General features: G+C 32.9%; 3 protein-coding genes and 1 long non-coding RNA gene across 8 annotated transcripts; 2 read left to right on the forward strand and 2 right to left on the reverse strand.

The window, feature by feature from the left end:
• The first annotated feature begins 1,279 nt into the window (after positions 1-1,279).
• Positions 1,280-6,740, forward strand: LOC105108156 (serine/threonine-protein kinase HT1-like). 5 transcript variants are annotated; one of them, XM_011002356.1, is made up of 5 exons: positions 1,280-1,660; positions 2,094-2,541; positions 3,083-3,538; positions 5,472-5,732; positions 6,240-6,740. In XM_011002356.1, exons 2-4 carry the CDS (start codon positions 2,125-2,127, stop codon positions 5,718-5,720), a joined length of 1,122 nt encoding a protein of 373 aa, XP_011000658.1. In that variant the 5' UTR covers positions 1,280-1,660; positions 2,094-2,124; the 3' UTR covers positions 5,721-5,732; positions 6,240-6,740. The 5 variants fall into 5 exon arrangements, with proteins under 5 accessions (XP_011000658.1, XP_011000656.1, XP_011000655.1 ...); XM_011002354.1 differs by having other exon boundaries at positions 1,280-2,541; positions 6,237-6,740; XM_011002353.1 differs by having other exon boundaries at positions 1,280-2,541.
• A 5,370-nt stretch (positions 6,741-12,110) lies between these two features.
• On the reverse strand, positions 12,111-13,280 carry LOC105108157 (uncharacterized). The gene has a single exon (XM_011002359.1). It carries the CDS (start codon positions 13,219-13,221, stop codon positions 12,409-12,411), a length of 813 nt encoding a protein of 270 aa, XP_011000661.1. The 5' UTR covers positions 13,222-13,280; the 3' UTR covers positions 12,111-12,408.
• A 1,783-nt stretch (positions 13,281-15,063) lies between these two features.
• On the reverse strand, positions 15,064-19,394 carry LOC105108159 (acyl-protein thioesterase 1-like). Its single transcript, XM_011002360.1, has 6 exons — positions 18,997-19,394; positions 16,789-16,841; positions 15,909-16,032; positions 15,690-15,811; positions 15,353-15,460; positions 15,064-15,269 (listed from the first exon to the last, which is right to left on the reverse strand). Exons 1-6 carry the CDS (start codon positions 19,307-19,309, stop codon positions 15,180-15,182), a joined length of 810 nt encoding a protein of 269 aa, XP_011000662.1. The 5' UTR covers positions 19,310-19,394; the 3' UTR covers positions 15,064-15,179.
• On the forward strand, positions 16,852-17,902 carry LOC105108158 (uncharacterized). The gene is made up of 2 exons (XR_838995.1): positions 16,852-17,275; positions 17,366-17,902. It is a non-coding gene; the product is annotated as an uncharacterized LOC105108158 (long non-coding RNA).
• Positions 19,395-20,238: the final 844 nt, after the last annotated feature.

The raw sequence follows: 20,238 nt of genomic DNA on the forward strand, positions 1-20,238 counted from the left end.
ATATATATATATTCCTTTCAAAGTGGGAATCTTAGACATTTGATAAAGTTTGCTTTTGTAATACAATTCAGAATTTTTTCTAAATTTATTTTTTATATATATAATTTACATCGTTGTATGTTCTATTTAAGAAAAAATGCCTTTCTACACTAGTTTTATAAGGGGATTTACTTAAAAAAAATATTTAAATCATTAGATAATCTTATTAATCTATAGTTTAGGTCAATTATTTTTATTTTCATTATTTAAAAAAAACTTATTGAAAATGATCCAATTAAATTTGAATTGGATTTGATCTGCTTAAATGGATGTTAAAAACTCATATAAGTTAATTGATTTTTACTATATTAATATATTTTTTTTATTTAATTTGAAATGTGTTTTGATTTGGATTTTGAGTTATGTATTTTTTGTGTTTGTTTGTTAATTTGATCTGAGTTTAATAATCATAATTTTTTAATTTAAAATTACTTTTTAAAACACTCTAATTACAAAACCAAATCATGCATAACTAACTGGTGTAACCGAATACCATCAACTAAAATCTCAAAAGAAAGAAATGAAAGGAAAAAAAGAAGAAGAAATTAAACTTTGGACTTCGAAGGGAAGCCGATGTTCATTACTATGAACTTAATTATCGAATATGCCACTGCTTTTGTTTTAGAGATATTAATCATAAAATTATGGCCTATGGTACGTAACATCATTTACTGCTCTAAATCACATGCAGACTACCAAAACAGTTGCCAATGGCCCATGGATGAATCCATTCCTTTCTCTTCTATGTTGACTGAAAGGGACGGCCCACATAAATGAGTTCATTTCACATCAAATCCTTAAACATATGTTTATATACATAGATCATAGCTAGTTAATGTTAGAAGATAGAAGAAGATAAACTTAAATATCTAAAACAACAAGGGATTTATCTTACAATGATAGTCAAAAGGAGAGAGGTTTAGTTGTTTTTATTGAAGAAAGTAAAGTTCAAACCAATCCGTTGATCCACTAGTTGACCAGTTTAATCTAAAATCTGGATCCTGGGCTTAGTCAGAGATCTGATTGCGCCTTGTAACCATGGCTAGATTATGACTGTTTTTGTGCGCGAGCAATTATTTAACCAAACATAGAGGGATCTTGCTATATTTGAAGATAGTTCAAAGACATCACAAGAAGGAATTAAGAACAGACAGTCGTGTCAGATGGTGTATGATTTGCCACTTGTGAGGTTTCCACCTGTAAAAGCCACTTGTATGTGGCACACAAATGGTAGTGTAGCAGTAATTAAAAGATGCGTATCCTAAAGTTTGGATTTTTCTTTATCCTAATGTTGAAGGCAAAGCTTAGCTTAAGAGATGGAGAAAATCAGAAGATGTTAATCAATCAGGATCCTCTGATGAACATAAGTCACACTTTGCCACTGTACCCACTTAGTAGCATTAATGATGATAAAAACGAAAGATTAGATGCAGCAGAAAACAGAGGAGTTGGCTTCTGTCCAGAAAAGAGCTCCCCCTCTTTCCTTCTCTCTTGATATCTCAATAATCTAAAAGCTCTTTCTTTTACTTTTCATTGGAGCATTCACGAGACCCCCATGAAGTTTCTGCTTTGAATTCATCTATATTTCCACTGCCAAACGACCTAGTCTCTTGATCCTGCCGTGAAAATCTCTCTTCTCCTTGTTTTTTTGCTACAGTAACACCCCTGCATTTTCATGAATTGTCTTCTTTTCTTTGCTTTTCAGCTATTCATGCCATGAATCCTCATAACCTTTCTTTGTTTGGTCCTTGTCTTTATTGGTAGTTATCATCTGTTGACAAATTTTCAGCATGGAAAGTTGTCATTTGGCTGGTTTTTTCATGCGCTAAAGAACTTTGATGAGCGTGTTTTCTTTGTTGTGTGCATGACTGTTTCTTGTACTGGTTTTGATCAGTTCATGAAAATCCATTTTTCCTTTTCAATTTTCTGCAGAACCCATGTTTCTGAATCAGTTCATGCACTTTCTAAAATCAATCCACACTTTCAGGAGGAAAGCTCCTTTTGATTGTTTGATTTGACACCTTTTCTTTTTTTCTTAATCATATCTTTGGCAGTCATATCAAACACAACAAGAGAGGTTCTTCAATGGCGAGTTCATGTTTCCATGCATTTCGTCTTCGAAGACCGAAGAGCAAAACATTAACAATTCCTTCCTCATCAAAATCCCATTTGAATTCTGAAATGGAGAGCTTGGAGAGGAAGAGATTTGACAGCATGGAGTCATGGTCAATGATACTGGAATCTGAGAATGTAGAGACTTGGGAGGCTTCAAAGGAGGACCAAGAGGAATGGACTGCTGACCTTTCACAGTTATTTATAGGCAACAAGTTTGCCTCTGGAGCTCATAGTAGGATTTATCGTGGAATTTACAAGCAGAGAGCTGTTGCTGTCAAAATGGTGAGGATTCCAAACCAGAAGGACGAGACTAAAACTTTGCTTGAGCAGCAATTCAAATGTGAAGTTGCTTTGCTGTCGCGTCTCTTTCATCCCAATATAGTCCAGGTCTGTGCGGTTTTGCTTTCCAATTCAGTTAAAAGCACAAAAAGCATTTCCTTTTATTAATTAGCAATGATGTAGTTGATATGATTAATATGTTAATGAGTAATTAGTGAAGGTATAAAAGGTAATCAATGTATCCTGCGGGTATTTCCTTGGTCTAATGTGCTTAATTTTGTAACTTGACTTGGACAAGGAACTCTGTTCCAACGTGAAAGCTTTGTTGATTTATAGAATTCTCTTCGTTACCCTAAGTTGTCTTCAAGCTTTAGAAGATGCCATACAGGGTTGGCCTGATTTTTTGAGACAGCCTCAAATTTACCTGTATCAGCTTGATGAAAGCCTCAAATTTCTTATCTGTATCTGTGCTTTGTACCTCAACCTGAAGCTTCGATGAGTTTCTGAGCTCATGCTATTGATGCTTCTGAAAAAAATTAGGCTTTAGTCTTGCTTTATAATCAATTTCCATAGGCGGAGAAACGATGTTCAATTAAAAACTCATCCTTGCTTTGGTTATAGCAATATGGTAAAAGTGCTTTCTTTGCAGTTCATTGCAGCTTGTAAAAAGCCACCTGTGTACTGTATCATCACAGAATACATGTCACAAGGAACTCTGAGGATGTATCTCAACAAGAAAGAGCCATACTCGCTTTCAACAGAAACAATACTGAGATTAGCTCTTGATATATCAAGAGGAATGGAGTATCTTCATTCACAGGGAGTCATCCACAGAGACCTGAAATCAAATAATTTGCTTCTGAATGATGAAATGAGGGTTAAGGTTGCTGATTTCGGCACATCATGTCTAGAAACACAGTGCCAAGAAACCAAAGGGAACAAGGGAACCTACCGCTGGATGGCACCTGAGATGATCAAGGAGAAACATTGCAGTCGGAAAGTTGATGTGTATAGTTTTGGTATTGTGTTATGGGAGCTAACTACAGCTTTGCTTCCCTTTCAAGGAATGACCCCTGTCCAAGCTGCATTTGCTGTAGCCGAGAAGGTATGCAGATTATTTTTGTTCGATTCAACTCGCATTTTATCTTACAATTTGATGTTTCCAAAAAGAAAAATAAAACGCTCATCTTGTAGCAGTGGGAGTTTCCCATAATATAATAGGTAGTGTTTGGTTAAAGTCTAGAAACTAGAGACGCGGATACAATTAGAATAGAGAGACATGTCCTTTCTGTTTTGAAAGAATAGAAATTAACTCCAAAACTATTATAAACATGGATTTATGTCTCTGTCTGTCCTTGTCTCTGTCTCTTCTACTAAGCATTTGTCCCTTCTATCGTGTATGCTAACCAAAAGCAACTGTTCATAAAATCAATGAGATCTATTATCTCAAAGAACAATCATCTAAAACAGTAAAATTTGCACGAAAAACTCGGTAGGAGAAAAGAGGCGATTTTGTCTGTTATTTTTGTATTGCTATGTTATTGATCATCTGCTAGTTTCAAGATGTGTATCTTATTTAGCAATGCACCCCTTCTTAACTCATGCTTGCTATTAATTAGGTGATATCTGAATTTTTTTGTGAAATCACTCATTGGTGGCCAATGGATAAACAAAAACAGTAACATCTTGGATGGGTTAATTCAATTTGGTATCTGCTTTGAAGAATAATTTTGGAGGGCAAAAGCTCTGAGAACTTGGAAATGATGAGAAAGATTATTTCCAGAATCTAGCTACAAACACAGTACTGCAAAACAAGTTTTCCTAAATTAGTTCAAGTTGAAAACTAGTTTCGATGAGCATGTATCACACAGAGTTGATATTCAGCTTTATTCCTCTCCATCCTTAGGGCATATGAGCAGAAGGAGCATCTCCTTTCTTTATCTGCCTGAATTTTTCCTCAGGGAGTGAGTAGACTAATTCTGTTATCCCCATGATACTGTAAATTTACATTGCTTTATGACCACTTAAGCCTTAATAAAATGATTCGGGATTTTGCTGCTTATTGCCACTACTGTCTCCAAAACTTATTAATGTTTTCCTTCTGTTACGAGGCTGTAAACTTTAACTGAGTTACTGTTGTGTTAAATTTGTTTCAATGGAGATTCTAAAAGGCAGACAATCACAAGTTTTGGTTAGGTTGATCATGCTGTATTTTCAGGGTAAGACTCTGAGATTGCTCACCAAAACTCTTGCTGCTGATCTAGTTCTCTGAAAGAACATTTGATCCGTGTGTACAAAAATAAGATTTGTAGACATCAATTGAGCCATGTCGAAATGCTTATAAAAACTGAAAATGGTTACTTATTTTAGGGACTATAAGGATGGAACCTGAGAGCTTCCACTATGGTCATTTGAAATATGAAAGGGCTCTGCTAGGCATTTTAGCGGAGCATAATTTTAGATGAAATTGAGCGATATGAGGCTCTGTGAATAACTGGAAGCATGCCATACGTATTGTTTCAAGTTCTGTCATAAGCATGGTTCTTAAATTTGGCCCAGCCCGGTGGTTGACCTGCCGACCCGGGGCTTAGACCAGGCAGAGTTAGTGGAAAACCCTGGATTCAATCAGTTTTTTTTTTTTTTTAATGAAGCTAGGTTAACCTGGCCAACTCTTGCCTGGGCCTTAAGCAGGGTCAAACTGCAGGTTGGGTGTCTTAACTATGGTCTGGAGAAACTCTCTTTCAGTTTTATGGGAGCAATGTTCCTCTGGTCTACCATCTGTAAGGCTCCTATGCTCAAATTATGGGGGAAAGCTGTGGTAGCAGAAGATATGTGATGGAGCTTAGAATGCATATGACTGATCTCACAATAAAAGGAAAACTCTCTGCGGGATAAACATATCTGATCCCATTGTTGTTTCCATTGAAAATGATCCTTTTGTTGCTAACTATTTTTTTAACTCTGAAATGCATCCTGTGGCCTCAGAACTTGGGGCAACAGACCAATTCTATATAAATTAGTTACTTTTTCCATGGCAGAATGAGCGGCCTCCACTGCCAGCAAGTTGTCAGCCAGCACTTGCACATTTGATAAAGCGCTGTTGGGCAGCTAACCCATCCAAGCGACCAGATTTTAGTTACATTGTTTCTGCTTTGGAGAAGTACGACGAGTGCGTCAAAGAAGGCCTTCCTCTCGCTTCGCACTCAGGGCTTGTCAGCCGGAATGCCATTCTGGAACGCTTGAAAGGCTGCGCATCCATGAGCTCATCTGTACCTGTACATGCCTAACTCCAATTCAAGGTACTGCCATATCTCTAGTCCTTTATAACCATTAACTTGTACATGATGTTCTTCCAGTAATCTAAGGTTATGGTCTGCTGGAGGCATATGAATAAGGTTCTCTCAGATTTGGATTCACCTTCCAATGGTTCCATACTTTGGACAGACCAAGGAAGGTTGTTTCACTTCTTAAGAACTATAAAGAATGCTAAATCTTTTAGAGAAGAGACTGAACATGGATGCTGCTGTTACGCTATTAGTTAGATCATGCGGCATGTCTACTAGTGTTTCATTACTGTCTTGAGACAGAAAACAGGAAATCCACTTCAAAACTGTTCCAGAGATATATTTATTTTATATCTTCGTTGCTATATCTTTAACCAAACACGTTTCTGTCTTTATATGCATGTTCTTCTACCCTTAGATACTAGCCAAACACAAGAAAGCTTAAAGAAAACTTATGTTTAAATTCTTCAATGAACAATGTCGTTTTCACTATGTATTAAGCTCAGACATCCCTTGTAGCAGGTGAAATGTTAGGCAGGCTGGACCTGTTGTGGATTCTCCACAGCAAGGAAGAAAGACTGCATTATCCAATAGGGAAGAGGAGGACCCAAAAAGGCCCATCCCACAAGCAATCATCTTGAAAAGAGCTGTAAATACATGGTGTCTGTGTCTCCCAAAAAGAAAGAAATTTTCAAATTTCAATCATGGATGAATATGATAGCTAGCAATCCAGTTAGAGGAATCTCCACCTAATGCCACCATTTTTCAACCTTAATTATTGATCATCATAAAAGTTAGGGTTAGCCCTAAATCACGATAGAAGAGTATCTATCACGTGTATGCCTCATCCAATTAGACATAAAAATTGTGCTAACTAGCTATTGCTTTTTTGTTGCCCTTTCTCTCTTTTGTTTTTCTCCATGATTCTCCCTCCAACAGTCGTCCATGGTAACATCATCCAAGCAGTTTTTAGTTGTTCTCCATTTATATTGGATAATTTTATATCATATCACCTCTATATCTTACTCATGATGTTTAATAACCAGACAATATTTTTGTTTTTTTTTTAATAATAAATATGATGTTTTGTCCAATTAAAGTATATTTTTCCACTAAAAATAGCTGAAAGTTGATTTATAAATTAAGAAATGTGATTATGAACTCAAAATAATAATAATTTAAACTAAACAACATATCATCTGGAAATCACTAATTTAGTTGTGATTATAACATTGGTTTTTAAATGTTAGATAATATTTTAAAAACTAATATTACAATCATTATCATGTGTTATTTTCATTGGTAGCAAAGAAATATGCAAAGGGTTTAAGCAGTAATAAGTGATTATGTAAATTATGTTATTGTGTTGATTAAAGAGCCTTTTAGGCAGCTGGCTCACATGCCATTGTATCGAGAAAAGCAAGACAATGTGGCACTTGCACTAGATAGCATGGGCATCATGAGTTACCCTTTTCAAAGTAGATGACTCTATATATATATATATATTAAATTTCAAATCTTACATGAATTTCTCAACCTTTGACTGTGATGAGACCAGAAGTTGGCTGATCCAATGAAGCAAATGGATGGAGATGCAAGCTGCTTAATCTATAAATTGTAAGTGTAAATTATGAAGGACTTTGTGTGTGTGTGTGTGGAATATAACCACTCTTTTTATTTCAATGAAAGATAAAAAAAAATTAAGTCAAAACAAAAACAAAAAATACTTGAGTTTTTATCTAAAGAAATAGAAACTTTTAACGAGAATTTTTTTTTTAATTTTCTCTAAATAGAATCTATTTTAGATATATTTTACGGGTGTTTTTTTTACAGTATCCAAATATCTAAATTTAATAGGCTAATTTACTCATCTTAATTCAAGTAAGAAAACAAACAAATGAGTAAAGAAAAAAAAAATACAGAGAAAAAATATATGTTTTTTCTAATTATAAAGAGGTGTTTGGAAGTATGATAAAGTTGATTTTTAAAGTGTTTTTTCTTCAAAGTGTATCAAAAATATATGTTTTTTTTATTTTTAAAAAATTATTTTTAATATCATCACATTAAAATAATCTAAAAATAAAAAATAATTTAAAATTTAAAAAAATCATAAACTATAATCTCAAATAAATCACGGGAGGGTAAGGTAAACATGGATAAAGTTGTTGTTGATGTTGCTTTGTTGGAGTCGACTTGCACCGAAATTAACTCTATGATTATTGACTAATTCCTAACAAAGAGAGAGTCAAAGTGTAATCTCATTGTCATAAATGGGTATCACCAAGAACATTATTTGGTTTTGCTTTACCATTTCAAAAATCAATTCAAACCTTTTATTCCAATTAATACACTCTCTTGAGATGAATGAGACATTTGGTATTGACTTTATCTTTAATTAATCCGAATGAGATGCTCATCTTGGCAGCATTAAGGACCCCCACCAGAAGCATCATAAAAGCAATTGACGTGTTCAAGCATGCCCTTGTGAATAGGTTATTCAAGTCCAATCCAGTGCTTTATTTATTTATTTTTTAATTAAATTTGGGAAATAATAATACAGAAATTGGATAGCAAGTTGAAGAATTTTATAGTTTCCTAGCAGTAACCATCGACAATTATTTAAAAAAAAATAATAGACATGAGAAGAAAAGAAACAAAAAAAATAATTAGATAAAAATATTTGTATTATTTTTTTATTTAATATAAGTGTCCGGGTCAACTTGTGTACATTTCGACTAATTTTATGGGCTTTAAAATTAATAATTATATAAATTTTTAATGATCGTGAGGTTTATAAAACTCGAATTGATGATTTAAAAAAAAATTAAAATCTAATTAATTGAGTTATAATTCTAAAAATTAATAAAAATAAATACAATTATAGATTTAATCACTGTATAATTTTTTTTATGAGTAATATATGAGGGTCTAGGAGCATTGAGATGTTTAATGAATTACCAGTGCCTTCTAGGTTTAATGAGAATATATGATAATTCAGTATAATATAATATAATTTTAATATATACAATTATAAAAAAAATAAATAGGAAATTACAAAAAAAAAATGTTAAATATTTATAAAATTGAGGTATAACAAGCACTCAGCTACTCTAATTTTGTTATACAACTTGCAATCCAACAATGACATAGAAAATTTTAACCCAATGCTAAAATTCTCTATAAGGTTGGGGGTTAGAATGTATGTGTATTGAATTTAAAAATAAAAAAATAAATTAGCATAGCAAATTAAAAATACCAACATAATAGCATTATTTCGTTTAAATTAGCTGAGGCTGCCAAGAAATTGGGGCCTGGCTGTCCCCCCGTTCCTGTATGTGATAGGGCAATCACAGGGGAGGCAACCAGGAAGATTCGCTTTCCAAAGATGGTCACTCCTTTTCACTAGCCTGCTATACATAGACACACATGGACACAAAAATGACGTCCATGAGCATCCATGAGGACCATGAGAAATTAATATTGAATTTGACTTTGACTTTTGACCTGATCCATGGCCGTGAGATCAATCCATTTCTCTTCACTCCGATGATGTTTTCCGGTGGGTTCCTGCCCTAGTGTGTGTCTTGGATTGGATATTGTAGTGGATGAAGTAGTTTGAAAGTGTTTTTTTTTTTAAAAAATATATACAATTTTTTAAAAATATTTATCTATTTATTCCAACATATAGATATTATAGAAGATATTAATAAAAAAAATATTAACATAAAACATTAAATTTGATATTTTTTAAAATAAAACATATTTTAAAATATATTCAAAAGCATAAATTACTATACTCTAAAATAGTGGATAATACATGATGCATCAAATATGGTATGAAATACACACTCATTACAATAATCATTTGTTATAGATAAACATAGGATCTTCTTTTATTTTAGATTGAGTGTTACAAAATTAATTAAGAATTAACTTGATCAGCCTAGTCATAATCTATTTAACTTTTTTTATTGACTTGGTGTTAATCTATTCTATCTATAATCTGAACTTTATATTAACTTTATCTTTATATTTGGTTTAATAACTTTGATATTGATAATTAAATGCTATATAATAAATTAACAATGATTAGTTCAAGTAGTTTGTTGTTTATTTTTAAAAAATAAGGTTTTGAATTTAATTTTTATGTATGAAATATATTTTTATTGAAAGAACTTTATATATATATATATAAAAAAAAAGGGCTCGTCAAAAAACATAAAAAAAGGGGTGATCATATCGAAACTCGGCAAGCACTTAAACAAAGTCTGATTGATTTAATAACCCAACACCTAACTCAATCAAATTTATTTCAAATAAATTAAGAAATAACTCTTCCAACTGACATTGACATAACCTTCTCGTTAAGACAGCACTTCACTTCACTTCACTTCACTTTCTTTCTGGTTATCCGAAGATTACGAGAGAATCTCCCCTTGCACCCACGGCTTCGAGTTCAAATACTTTTTTTTTTTCTTTCTTTACAAAGATTACATCATATATATTAAACAAAGTCTGATTGATTTAATAACCCAACACCTAACTCAATCAAATTTATTTCAAATAAATTAAGAAATAACTCTGTGAATGATTGATGAGTTAATGTGCAACTCGGTTAAACCCAAATAATATTATTTTAAATTAATTCTATTTTTTATCTAAAATAATATCATTTAAAATAAATAAATAAAAACCTCAAATAAGTTATTTTATAATAAGTTTGAGTTAATTTGTTTTTTATTTAAAAATATATTTTAATAATTGTTATATTTATTTATAAAATTCATTGAAAAAATATTGATTTAATATTTTTTTCCAAACAAAATATATTTTTAAAATACACTAAAATATAACTTTAACAGAAAAAACAAACTCTGCATTAAAGAATAGATGCCAGTGGCCATATATGCAGCAACGAAAAGATATCTGGACTGCAGCGGGGACAAGAACAGTGGATTGGGGTGGCCTGGCCTAGTTTCCTTCCCCTTTTTTGTTGGGAAATTCATCTTTTTAAAAAACTAAGGTGGTTTTATGTTTTTTTTATTTAAAAATATATTAAAATAATATTTTTTAAAATTTATATTTAACAGTATCATATCAAAACAATATAAATAAATAATTTAAAATATATATATTTTTTAAATACAGTTCAACTAAAATGACAAACACCATCCATTTTTTTTTTTATGTGGAGTGTCTGGGTCAGCTTACACGCACCACGACTAATCTCCACGACCTACTGAACATTCTACAAGTTCAATAAACAAGTAAGACATCGCGGAAATAACAGGATACGGTTCGAACTCAAATATATAAAAAAAAAATAAACCCTTTTCACCGATAGAACCTCACTTGCAACACCACCCATTTTTGCCATTATGCAAGAGAACATGCAACCACCTTTGCTTTAATCGAGGCATTTTATTATTCTTGTGCCTGCTTTTGCCGACCTCGATAAGTGATGACACCTATATCTATTCCCTTTCATTTCCACCACAAACATCACCGCTCCCACCGCCACAACCCCCCCCCCCCCCGCCGAAGTGGAGGTTGCTCGCTCTCTCCTCACTAATTGTGCGATAGCGATGCTTCTAGTGACCTCCGTGATCACCCTTGTCCTGCCATTTCTGCCATGCTATGTCATGCACTCGAGTTCTAAAATTGGAAACCATGTTTGGCCATCCCTCTCTAACCTTAATTTCATGGGTTTGCTTCCCATTTTTTTGCAGAAAACGAAACACTAGGTTGCATTTAATTCTAGAAAATACAGAAATGTATTTGATTTGTATAAACAATTCTATTTCTAAAATAACCTCTAGTATTGAATTTTTAAAATAAAAGTATATAGAAATAAGTCATTTCTATTTTATTTTTTTATATCTCGATTCAATAACTAAGCAATAATATGGGTTTAAAAAGAATTATTTGAATTGATAATTTAAGTATTCTTTATATTGTGAAAAGTTATTGTAGAAAGCTTTAATTTGATATAAAGGTTTGAATAGTATTAAAATAAAACAAAATTCTGCCCTTTGAGATTGTGATTCAATTATTTCTAAAATACTTCTCAAAATATTCTACATGATTTAAGTATTTATTTTATATTCTCATTACTTAAAATTATATAAAAAAAACCCTACTTAAAAAACATTAATTTATAATTTTTTTCAAACAAAAATTATTTTCAACAACCCTACCAAACATCCAAACATAATTGAGTAATCATTGATGCTCCAACATTAAATATTCTTGATTTTTCCCTTACCAAATCCTTGAATGTTTGCTAAAGCAGTGAAATATTCCAAGATTAATATTATTCATTTATCAAACAAAATTTACTACTCTAATGAGAAAGAGAACAAACACCTAACTTAGATCATACAAATCATCAAGTTATGTAAAATATTTTTTTGATAGATTTTAATTTTAATGCTATTCATAGATTATCTTACCTAGCTAAAGAGATCATATAAAATCTGCTAGAAAAAACATCAAAATTGATAATGATTCAAGATATTAAACAAGGAAGATTAAAAAAAAAAAACAAAAAAAAAAAAGAAGAAGAAGAAAACAAGAAGAAAATCCTTCCCTTTATGATCTTATAGCGAAACGCCAGAAAAGTAGTAGCCTGCAGGTTATACAACAAATTAAACCCACCAGCTCTCTTCCTTTCCTGGTTCCATCTAATTCACTAGCCCAAAACACCCCAAATCCTCTCCCCGATGAAGCTCACAAACCTCCTGACGGACCCTTTATCTGTCACTTCTTCTTCACCACCACCACCACCAGCAGCAGTAGCAGCAACTTCACCCCCACCCCCGGCGCTTCTATTTTCATCCACTGAATTAGACTCGTCCATCCTGTGCTTCATTCTCAACTCTGCCCCCTTGATTAACTCACCAGACCCTTGGCTATTTCCCTTCCTTTTCCTGTCTTTCTTGTTCTTTTTGCCGCTTGAAGAACCACTCCTTCCTTGTTTCAACAACCACCAATCCTCAAAAGCATCAATAATCTCATGAATGAGCTGTCGATTAGGAGACGAGTCCCATCTAATCCAGTAAATCATGTAACACCTAAAACAGTCACAGTTGAACATAGGAGGATGGTCATTATTGCTGCTGCTGCTGTTCTTGGTGTAAGAAGTTGTCTTTTGGCGAGAGCTACTCTTGCGGCTATTCATATAGGACCAGTTGCTGCAGAGGATATTGTTATTGCTTGAGCAGGAGATAAGATAGGCCAACACCTCTCTGTCCTCTGGAGAAAGAGCTGCTGTGAGGGTTAGGATGGTGGCCGGAAGAAAGGACAGATGGTCTGATATTATTGGCGGCGATGGATGCACCGTGCCTTTACGGTATAGCTTCTTCATGCTTGATACTCTGGGTAGATGCTGTAAAGAGAGGGAGGGAGGGAGGGAGGGAGAAGGGGATAGTAGAGGGCTATCTAACAGAGGCAAAGACTGGAAGTTAAAGACTTTGAAAGTTCGATGAAGAAGATGCCATATCATACATGTGAGGGCAGAGTATATGTGTGGCAAATGGCAAACACTCTCACACTCTGTTATAGTTTTTTTTTTTAAAAAATATATTAAAATATTTTTTTATTTTATAATATTAATATATCAAAATAATTTAAAATACGTTGGCAACGCTGTGATTCATGTATTTGTTATTGCGATTCTTTTTTATTTAAAAGAGTATTAAAATATTTTTTATTTTATTAATATATCAAAATAATTTAAAATACCAAAAAGAATTAACCTAAAACAAAAAAAATTCAAATGTTTTGAAAATACCTTGTGTTGGCAACGCTGTGATTCATGTATTTGTTATTGCGAGTCTTTTTTTATTTAAAAGAGTATTAAAATATTTTTTATTTTTAATATAAATCTATTAAAATTATAAAAGAATTAATTTAATATTTTTTAAAATAAAATATATTCAAAAATAAGAAGTACGGTATGCAGTTTACCTGGGTTAGAGAGAATCACATTACAGAAAAGTAAGTACTGATGTTACGGAACCTAAAGTCATGTTTAGTCTTTGGTTCCTGTCTAGTCACTAAACTGCCCCTCTTCAGACGCAGCTTTTCAGTTGAAGGGGTGGTGGAATTGATTGTCCATTAGGGCTATTTCAAGAATTTTCCCCAACAATACCACATTGCATATTTATTTATTTTCTTAGTTAAAGAAATAATTTCTAAACGTATATAATACATGCAAGTCTTACATTATTTTTTTTTTCACAGTTTTAAAAAAACGTATATAATATTATATAATACATGCAAGTCTTACATTATTTCTTTTTTCACAGTTTTAAAAAATAATTTCTAAACTAGAACAATTTAATTTAATAAGTTGTATATAATATATCTAAGTTCTTTTCTATAATTAAAAAAATAATTTTTAAATTCTCATAATTTAATTGGTTGCATATAATACAAGAGTCTCTAACATGATATTTTTTTTCTAAATTTTTTTATATATGATAGCTATAACACATGCCCATCACAATTTTTATATTCATCAGCACATCAAAAACTTATATTTAACATATGTATTATATGTGGTGATAGGTTAGGTAAGAATATCACCAATATCATCATCTTTAAATGACACATGTAAATCATTTCCAACTCTGAAGTTTTTTTTTTTTAATGTTTATAAATTTATCTTATCAAAATATTTTAAAAATTATTAGAAGTGTCATCATTTGAATTCTCATGTATCTCTAGTTTGTCATTTTTTTCTTTCATTTTCTTTTCTCTTCTTTCTCCATTATTATTGTTGAGAAAAACTCGAATTTCACCGGGTGAACTTCTTGGGACGATTGATAATGTTGAAAAAAAATTATGCTGTATTCCCTTGTAACAAGCACTGGGTCACATCTTTGCTTCCATGAAATTGATCACAGCCATGTCTTGGAAGATAGGCACACAAGTTCGAAAGTGTATTCACGGGCCCTTCACCTTTTGCTCACCCACAGGCCCCACAGTCTTCAGCTGTGACAGTTTAACCGCAAGCTCCAAATAGCGGCCAGCTTAGCAATTTCCTCCTGCCTCCAGTGCTTGTCCATCCCCGAGCAGAATTGTATTAACACGGCTCAATAAGTGGAGCATGATTTAATTCAAACCATTTCCTTGCATTTCCATGAAGTGGATAAAGCATACAGAGTTACCATTTTATTTTATGACCTCGCAAACCAAATGTCGAGGGCAGAAGAGTTTGTAGAAATACAGCATCCACCACCAGTATATGACAATGCTCACAATATTTCAGCAGTTGAATGCTTGACACTGGAATCATTTTACCACAACGCGCATAATAATATCTGAATATTTGCCCCCCCCCCCACAACGCGCATAATAATATCTGAATATTTGTCCCCCCTGTATATGTGATAGATTCTACCACATAACCTAGAGCTATGACATGAAGCTTATGCATGTTCAACAGTACCCAAAACTCTAAGAAGAACTTGGCAGGCGAGTCTTGATCCATGATTCCAGGTATTTCAACTCTGCATTGTTTATTGAATGGCCAAGACCAGGATAAGCCTGCACAAGTGCAGATTGTCGGCAGGTTTCATACATTGAATGGTAAAAAAATGAAATTGTTTTGAGAGAACAAGATGTATCACCTTAAACTCGCAGCTTATACCAGCTTCTTCAAGCAAAGGGGGGCCTGCTTGTCCAGCTTCAAACAATACTGTTGCGTCAGCCATTCCATGTAACCACAGAATAGGTGTCTGCACAAAGTTAAACCATAGATCAATCTCATGAAATCCAAGAAGTGATATTCTTGTTACAAGTAAATCACTTGGAGAATGATAAATGGATACAACTATGAAAGAACAACATAGCTGGCTACCACGGAAACATGAAGACAGCGGAGGAAACTATCTTCGAATAAAATACTGGGGAATCAACATGCTCCCACTCTAAGATTAGAAAGCATTTGTCTTTAGCAAGACGTACCCTCTTTGCATCTGGTGAAACCTGTTGCATGATAGAAGAATTAAAAGGAACCCATCCACTGAAGACGGCTCCACCTCCTAGAGTTTTTGGGTACAGCAGAATACTGGACAAGGTCAATGCACCTGTAAGAAGTTGTTAGATATCGGGAGGTCCTGAAAAATAGGAAAAAAAGAGAGATCAATTTTCAAAGTTGTGTGGGTTTGAGGGATAGAAAGAGACCTCCTTGGCTGAATCCACACACAAACACATTCTCAGGATTTGTCCCTGCAGCTATTTCCTTGTCTATCATTGCATGCACATGCTGAACAGCTTTCAACAAACTACTTTCATCTTTTGGAGAATCCTGGAGCAAGTCAGCAAAACAAACTAACTAAACAAGATCTGGCATCAAAAGCATCCAACATCTTGGATGTTTGAGGAAAATACTGGTGGGACCATCTCAAGATTTGAACCAAAAAATGACAAATATGTTTCTTTATCACTCAACATCGCATGAGACTTGCAAAGCTTATTCCATAGCTAGGTCCTCTGCGAATATTTTATTTCAACACAAAATTAGATATTTTAAAACTGAAACAAACAAAGAAACCAGTGATATAGTACGTGCTAGTCAAGGTTAACAATTCAATCAAACTCCAGCTACAATATTCAAAATATAACTGGTCTATTCTTTCTGTATCAGAAGATTAAGATAATATCAGAAGATTAAGATAATAATGGATTGTGAACAATAAAAAATTGATGTCGAAACACCATGAAGCAAGATTACACAAACTTCTCGCTGAAATGGCTAGACAAAAAGGTTTGTCAGACTCTTCAGGAAAAGATGGAGAGAGTTGGCTGGTGAGCCAAAGAACAAGAACAGGTGGAAAAAGGATTTGGCTATGCTAAGAAATTTGCAGATATCAAGGAAAATAAATATCCAAACAGAAGAATTAACAATGAATCCCTTGCGAGCACCATTTTATTTCCAGCAAAAGTTGAAATTACAAAATAGGCGTCAATGATATAGTTTAATGTCATGAGATTAGAATAGGTGAATTGGGATCAAGAGGTCCGAAGAGAACAATCTGAAAAGAAGTAACAAAGCTTTACTTACAGCTGTCACAGGAATCTCATGGATGTCAAACCATGATGGCATTTTAGCACCATCTACAAGGACAAATCACAAACTAATTAGTAAAGCAATGGATTACATGGAGAAAAAAATTCAAAATATCTTACAGCTAAAAACAAATTATAAGGTCGCACACAGAATGAGCTCATGCCAAATCTATTGGTATATAAGACCAGAACTTAAAAATTTTGAAAAGAAGGGAGGATAGGATCCATCAAGCAACCAGAAGAACACACCCAAAAGAAGGAAATTAGGAGGATAAACATGGTCTGGAACTCTATAATTATGTAAAAACCTGCCCCACCCAAAAAAACAAAGGAGGGATTATAAAGATTAAACTGAATGGAAACAATTAAAAAATAAATCAATATTCAAAAGTGATAGTCCACCAAATTGGTTTGAACAATCATAAAACAGATAAATAGTAAGAAAAACAGAGCAACTGAAAGAAATACACAGAAAGCACCACATGCTATGATATTCAACCCTTAATGAATCATAAAACAGATAAATAGTAAGAAAAATAGAGCAACTGAAAGAAAAACACAGAAAGTACCACATGCTATGATATTCAACCCACTTCTGCCACTGATTTAATTTGTTTCAGGGAAATGACAGCAAACTATCTCATCCAATGTCCTGTGTAAAGATCTTCACAGTGATATCCTTTTTCACTAATTCTTTTCTGTTTGTTACCATTAAAATAACAATTTATAAAATAGTTGATAAAGACATGAAATTTCCAGCCTTTTCACTTCTCATCCTTGTCACATCCCCACCAAACTCTTACCATTATTAATTAATCAATATTCACGGTGCTAACAAACTGTATATTGCAACATTCACTCTAAGATCATTCCTAATCAATAAGCAACTGGTATCAAGCAGGGTTTAAGCATCAATTGAGAAGTGATCGATCAGTTGGCTCTCTTCCATGATCAGTCTGACCATTTTGAACAAACAGTGCAACAGCTATTTCCAACAATTTTATACATACACACAAAGATCAGAGAATTTTTCTCATATTGAGCCCTATGAAAATATTATTCAATGACTACACACAACGAGGGAACCATGAAAAAGCAAATCAATTCCTGAGAATACAGAAAACCCTGTACTACACCCACAACAATGACCGGCTAATCTAACTAGAAAATTTGTCCAGATCATCAGTCGGAGATTAAATGAATCAAACACATCACCTCCTCAATTATCTGAACTAAATGGAATCATTACACTTTAACTTAAGGCACTGAAATTAACAAGATCGTTAAAAAAAACAACAAAGAGTCACATAAAAATGAGGTACGTAAGCATAAATGAAGCAATACCATAAAGTGATAAGCTTTATAATTGGCATGAACAATCATAAAACAGATGAACTGCAACAGAACAGAGTAAAAAAGAAACAAGGGAAAGACCTCCATGAAATCCCTCATGGTGTGCTTTTCTTAAACTCTTAGAGAATCGTGCCATTAAATTGGTTTTGTTTAAGGTAAATCGCTGCATTTTATCCACTGATTCAATGTCCTACGCGGTCTCAAATTCCAAAATTAATGAATCTTGTACACTATTGAAAACTCAGAGCAACAAAATAGGCTTCTCAAGATCTCCTTTCCCACACTTGTTAGCTTCATTTTACACTCTCTCTTCCTTACCGCCAAAATAACAGCTCATAAATGAACTAAAAGGCATCAAATCTCCAGCTTTTGAACTTCAACTCCTTGTCAATCCTCATAAAAATTCTATCTTCATAACCAATATTCACAATGCTAACATGCTCTATTTTAAAACATCGATCTAATCTTGTTGTCATCCAGATGTAATTGACCATTTATTCTCTTCCATTAACAGTCCACAAAATACAAACACTATCAGCGATAGGTAGAGCCTACATTCAGTGGATTCACAAAAAGGGATCAATCAAAATTGACGAGCAAACCAATGCGTAAGATGGAAAAATATATAAAACCCATAAATCACACCCATAACAACAAGTCCCACATAACTAGAAATTTCATTCAGAACCCTAAACAAAGATTCACTGATTTAAAGACAAGGAAAAAAAACTTAAACTAAATTTGGCATAAAACCTATAATTAATAGCACTAAATGAACAAGATCATTAGAAAAAACAACAAAAACAGAAACATTGTTACAATATATGGAAGGATATGGCTTGGGGCTTACAGTTGCAGGAGACAGGGGCAATAGGAGCAGAAGGGAAAGACCATTTGGTGGTACGAAATTCAGGAGAAGTGAAGAGGGCCTTGATGGGCTCATTGGCAGGGCCTGAGTCACCCAATCCATGAAGCCATAGTACAAAACTACGAGCAGCAGCCATGGATTGCTGTTTTTGAGAAGAAGAAGGAGGAGGAGGAGGAGGGTTTTTTGGCTGCAAGAAAACTGATGATATGAAGATGGCGGTGCTCAAGAGGAGGGTTAATGAAAAGATTGCAATTGGCCTTCTTCTTGCTGTGAGTGTGAGCAGAACCTGATGCATTGTTTTTGGTCTTCCATGGTGACTCCCTTCTTATATTTTTGTTTTGCCAAAACCAAACCGAACCTGTTTTCTCAACGTATTTATTATTTCCCAATTTTATGGGTTTAGTTATAAATGAAATAAAGATGGTATGTAATTAAAAGTTTTAACTGATTTCAGCATGGTTATCCAACCCAGCCGAGGTTCTTCTGGCTAAGAAGCTGTGTTTCAGGTCAATTAAAAAAAATTAAAAATTAAAATATTTGAAATTTTAATATTTTATATAAAAAAGTAAAAAATAATTTATATAAATCTAAATTATATATAATTATTTTACATACAAAATTAAAAAAAACAATATATATATATATATACACACACTATCTCACATAAAAAAGGTAAAAAACATTTCATATAGCTATAAGTTGTATATATAGCTATCTCACATTACTATGTATTAATAAATTAATTTTATAATTTATATGTTTATAGATGTAAAAAGTAAAAGATATATTTTATTTGGATTTTGGATTGACTTGGCATGTCATTTAGATTTAACCAAAGCTAATTACAAGTTTAAATTTTATCTATTTAAAACATAAATAAAATTATTTGAATTTCAAATTAATCTACCAAACTGAATTGAATTTTATAATCATGTAGGCTAGTAATTGGATTTTTGTATAATAAAAATAATCCTCATGAGCAATTTTTTTCTATTTTCAAAAGAATCAATCTCTTCTCATTTTAGATAACGAGGTTGCATGATGAAAATGTAAAATGAATTAGGTTTTTTATAAATTGTAGTCTTAGATTACTGAAGCAATTGAGTTTACCACTACAAAACAAGTTTTATATTTAAATTAATAAAATATAAAATGAAAAAAATATACATAAAAGTAAAAAATGATAAAAAAATATATATGTAAATGTTTTGTGTTTTGCTGAAC

This window comes from Populus euphratica, unplaced genomic scaffold (genome assembly GCF_000495115.2).
Source record: "Populus euphratica unplaced genomic scaffold, PopEup_1.0 scaffold183.1, whole genome shotgun sequence".
Classification (NCBI taxonomy): Eukaryota; Viridiplantae; Streptophyta; class Magnoliopsida; order Malpighiales; family Salicaceae; genus Populus; species Populus euphratica.

Bases quoted from the DNA above. Each gene is read 5' to 3' on its own strand.
- LOC105108156 (XM_011002354.1), top strand. From the start codon at position 2,125: ATGGCGAGTTCATGTTTCCATGCATTTCGTCTTCGAAGACCGAAGAGC. The intron at 2,542-3,082 runs GTCTGTGCGGTT...CTTTCTTTGCAG, and splicing joins TTCATCCCAATATAGTCCAG to TTCATTGCAGCTTGTAAAAA. The intron at 3,539-5,471 runs GTATGCAGATTA...TTTCCATGGCAG, and splicing joins CATTTGCTGTAGCCGAGAAG to AATGAGCGGCCTCCACTGCC.
- LOC105108159 (XM_011002360.1), bottom strand. From the start codon at position 19,309: ATGCATCAGGTTCTGCTCACACTCACAGCAAGAAGAAGGCCAATTGCA. The intron at 16,842-18,996 runs GTAAGCCCCAAG...TTGTCCTTGTAG, and splicing joins TGCCCCTGTCTCCTGCAACT to ATGGTGCTAAAATGCCATCA. The intron at 16,033-16,788 runs GTAAGTAAAGCT...GACTTGCTCCAG, and splicing joins ATGAGATTCCTGTGACAGCT to GATTCTCCAAAAGATGAAAG.
- LOC105108157 (XM_011002359.1), bottom strand. From the start codon at position 13,221: ATGATATGGCATCTTCTTCATCGAACTTTCAAAGTCTTTAACTTCCAG.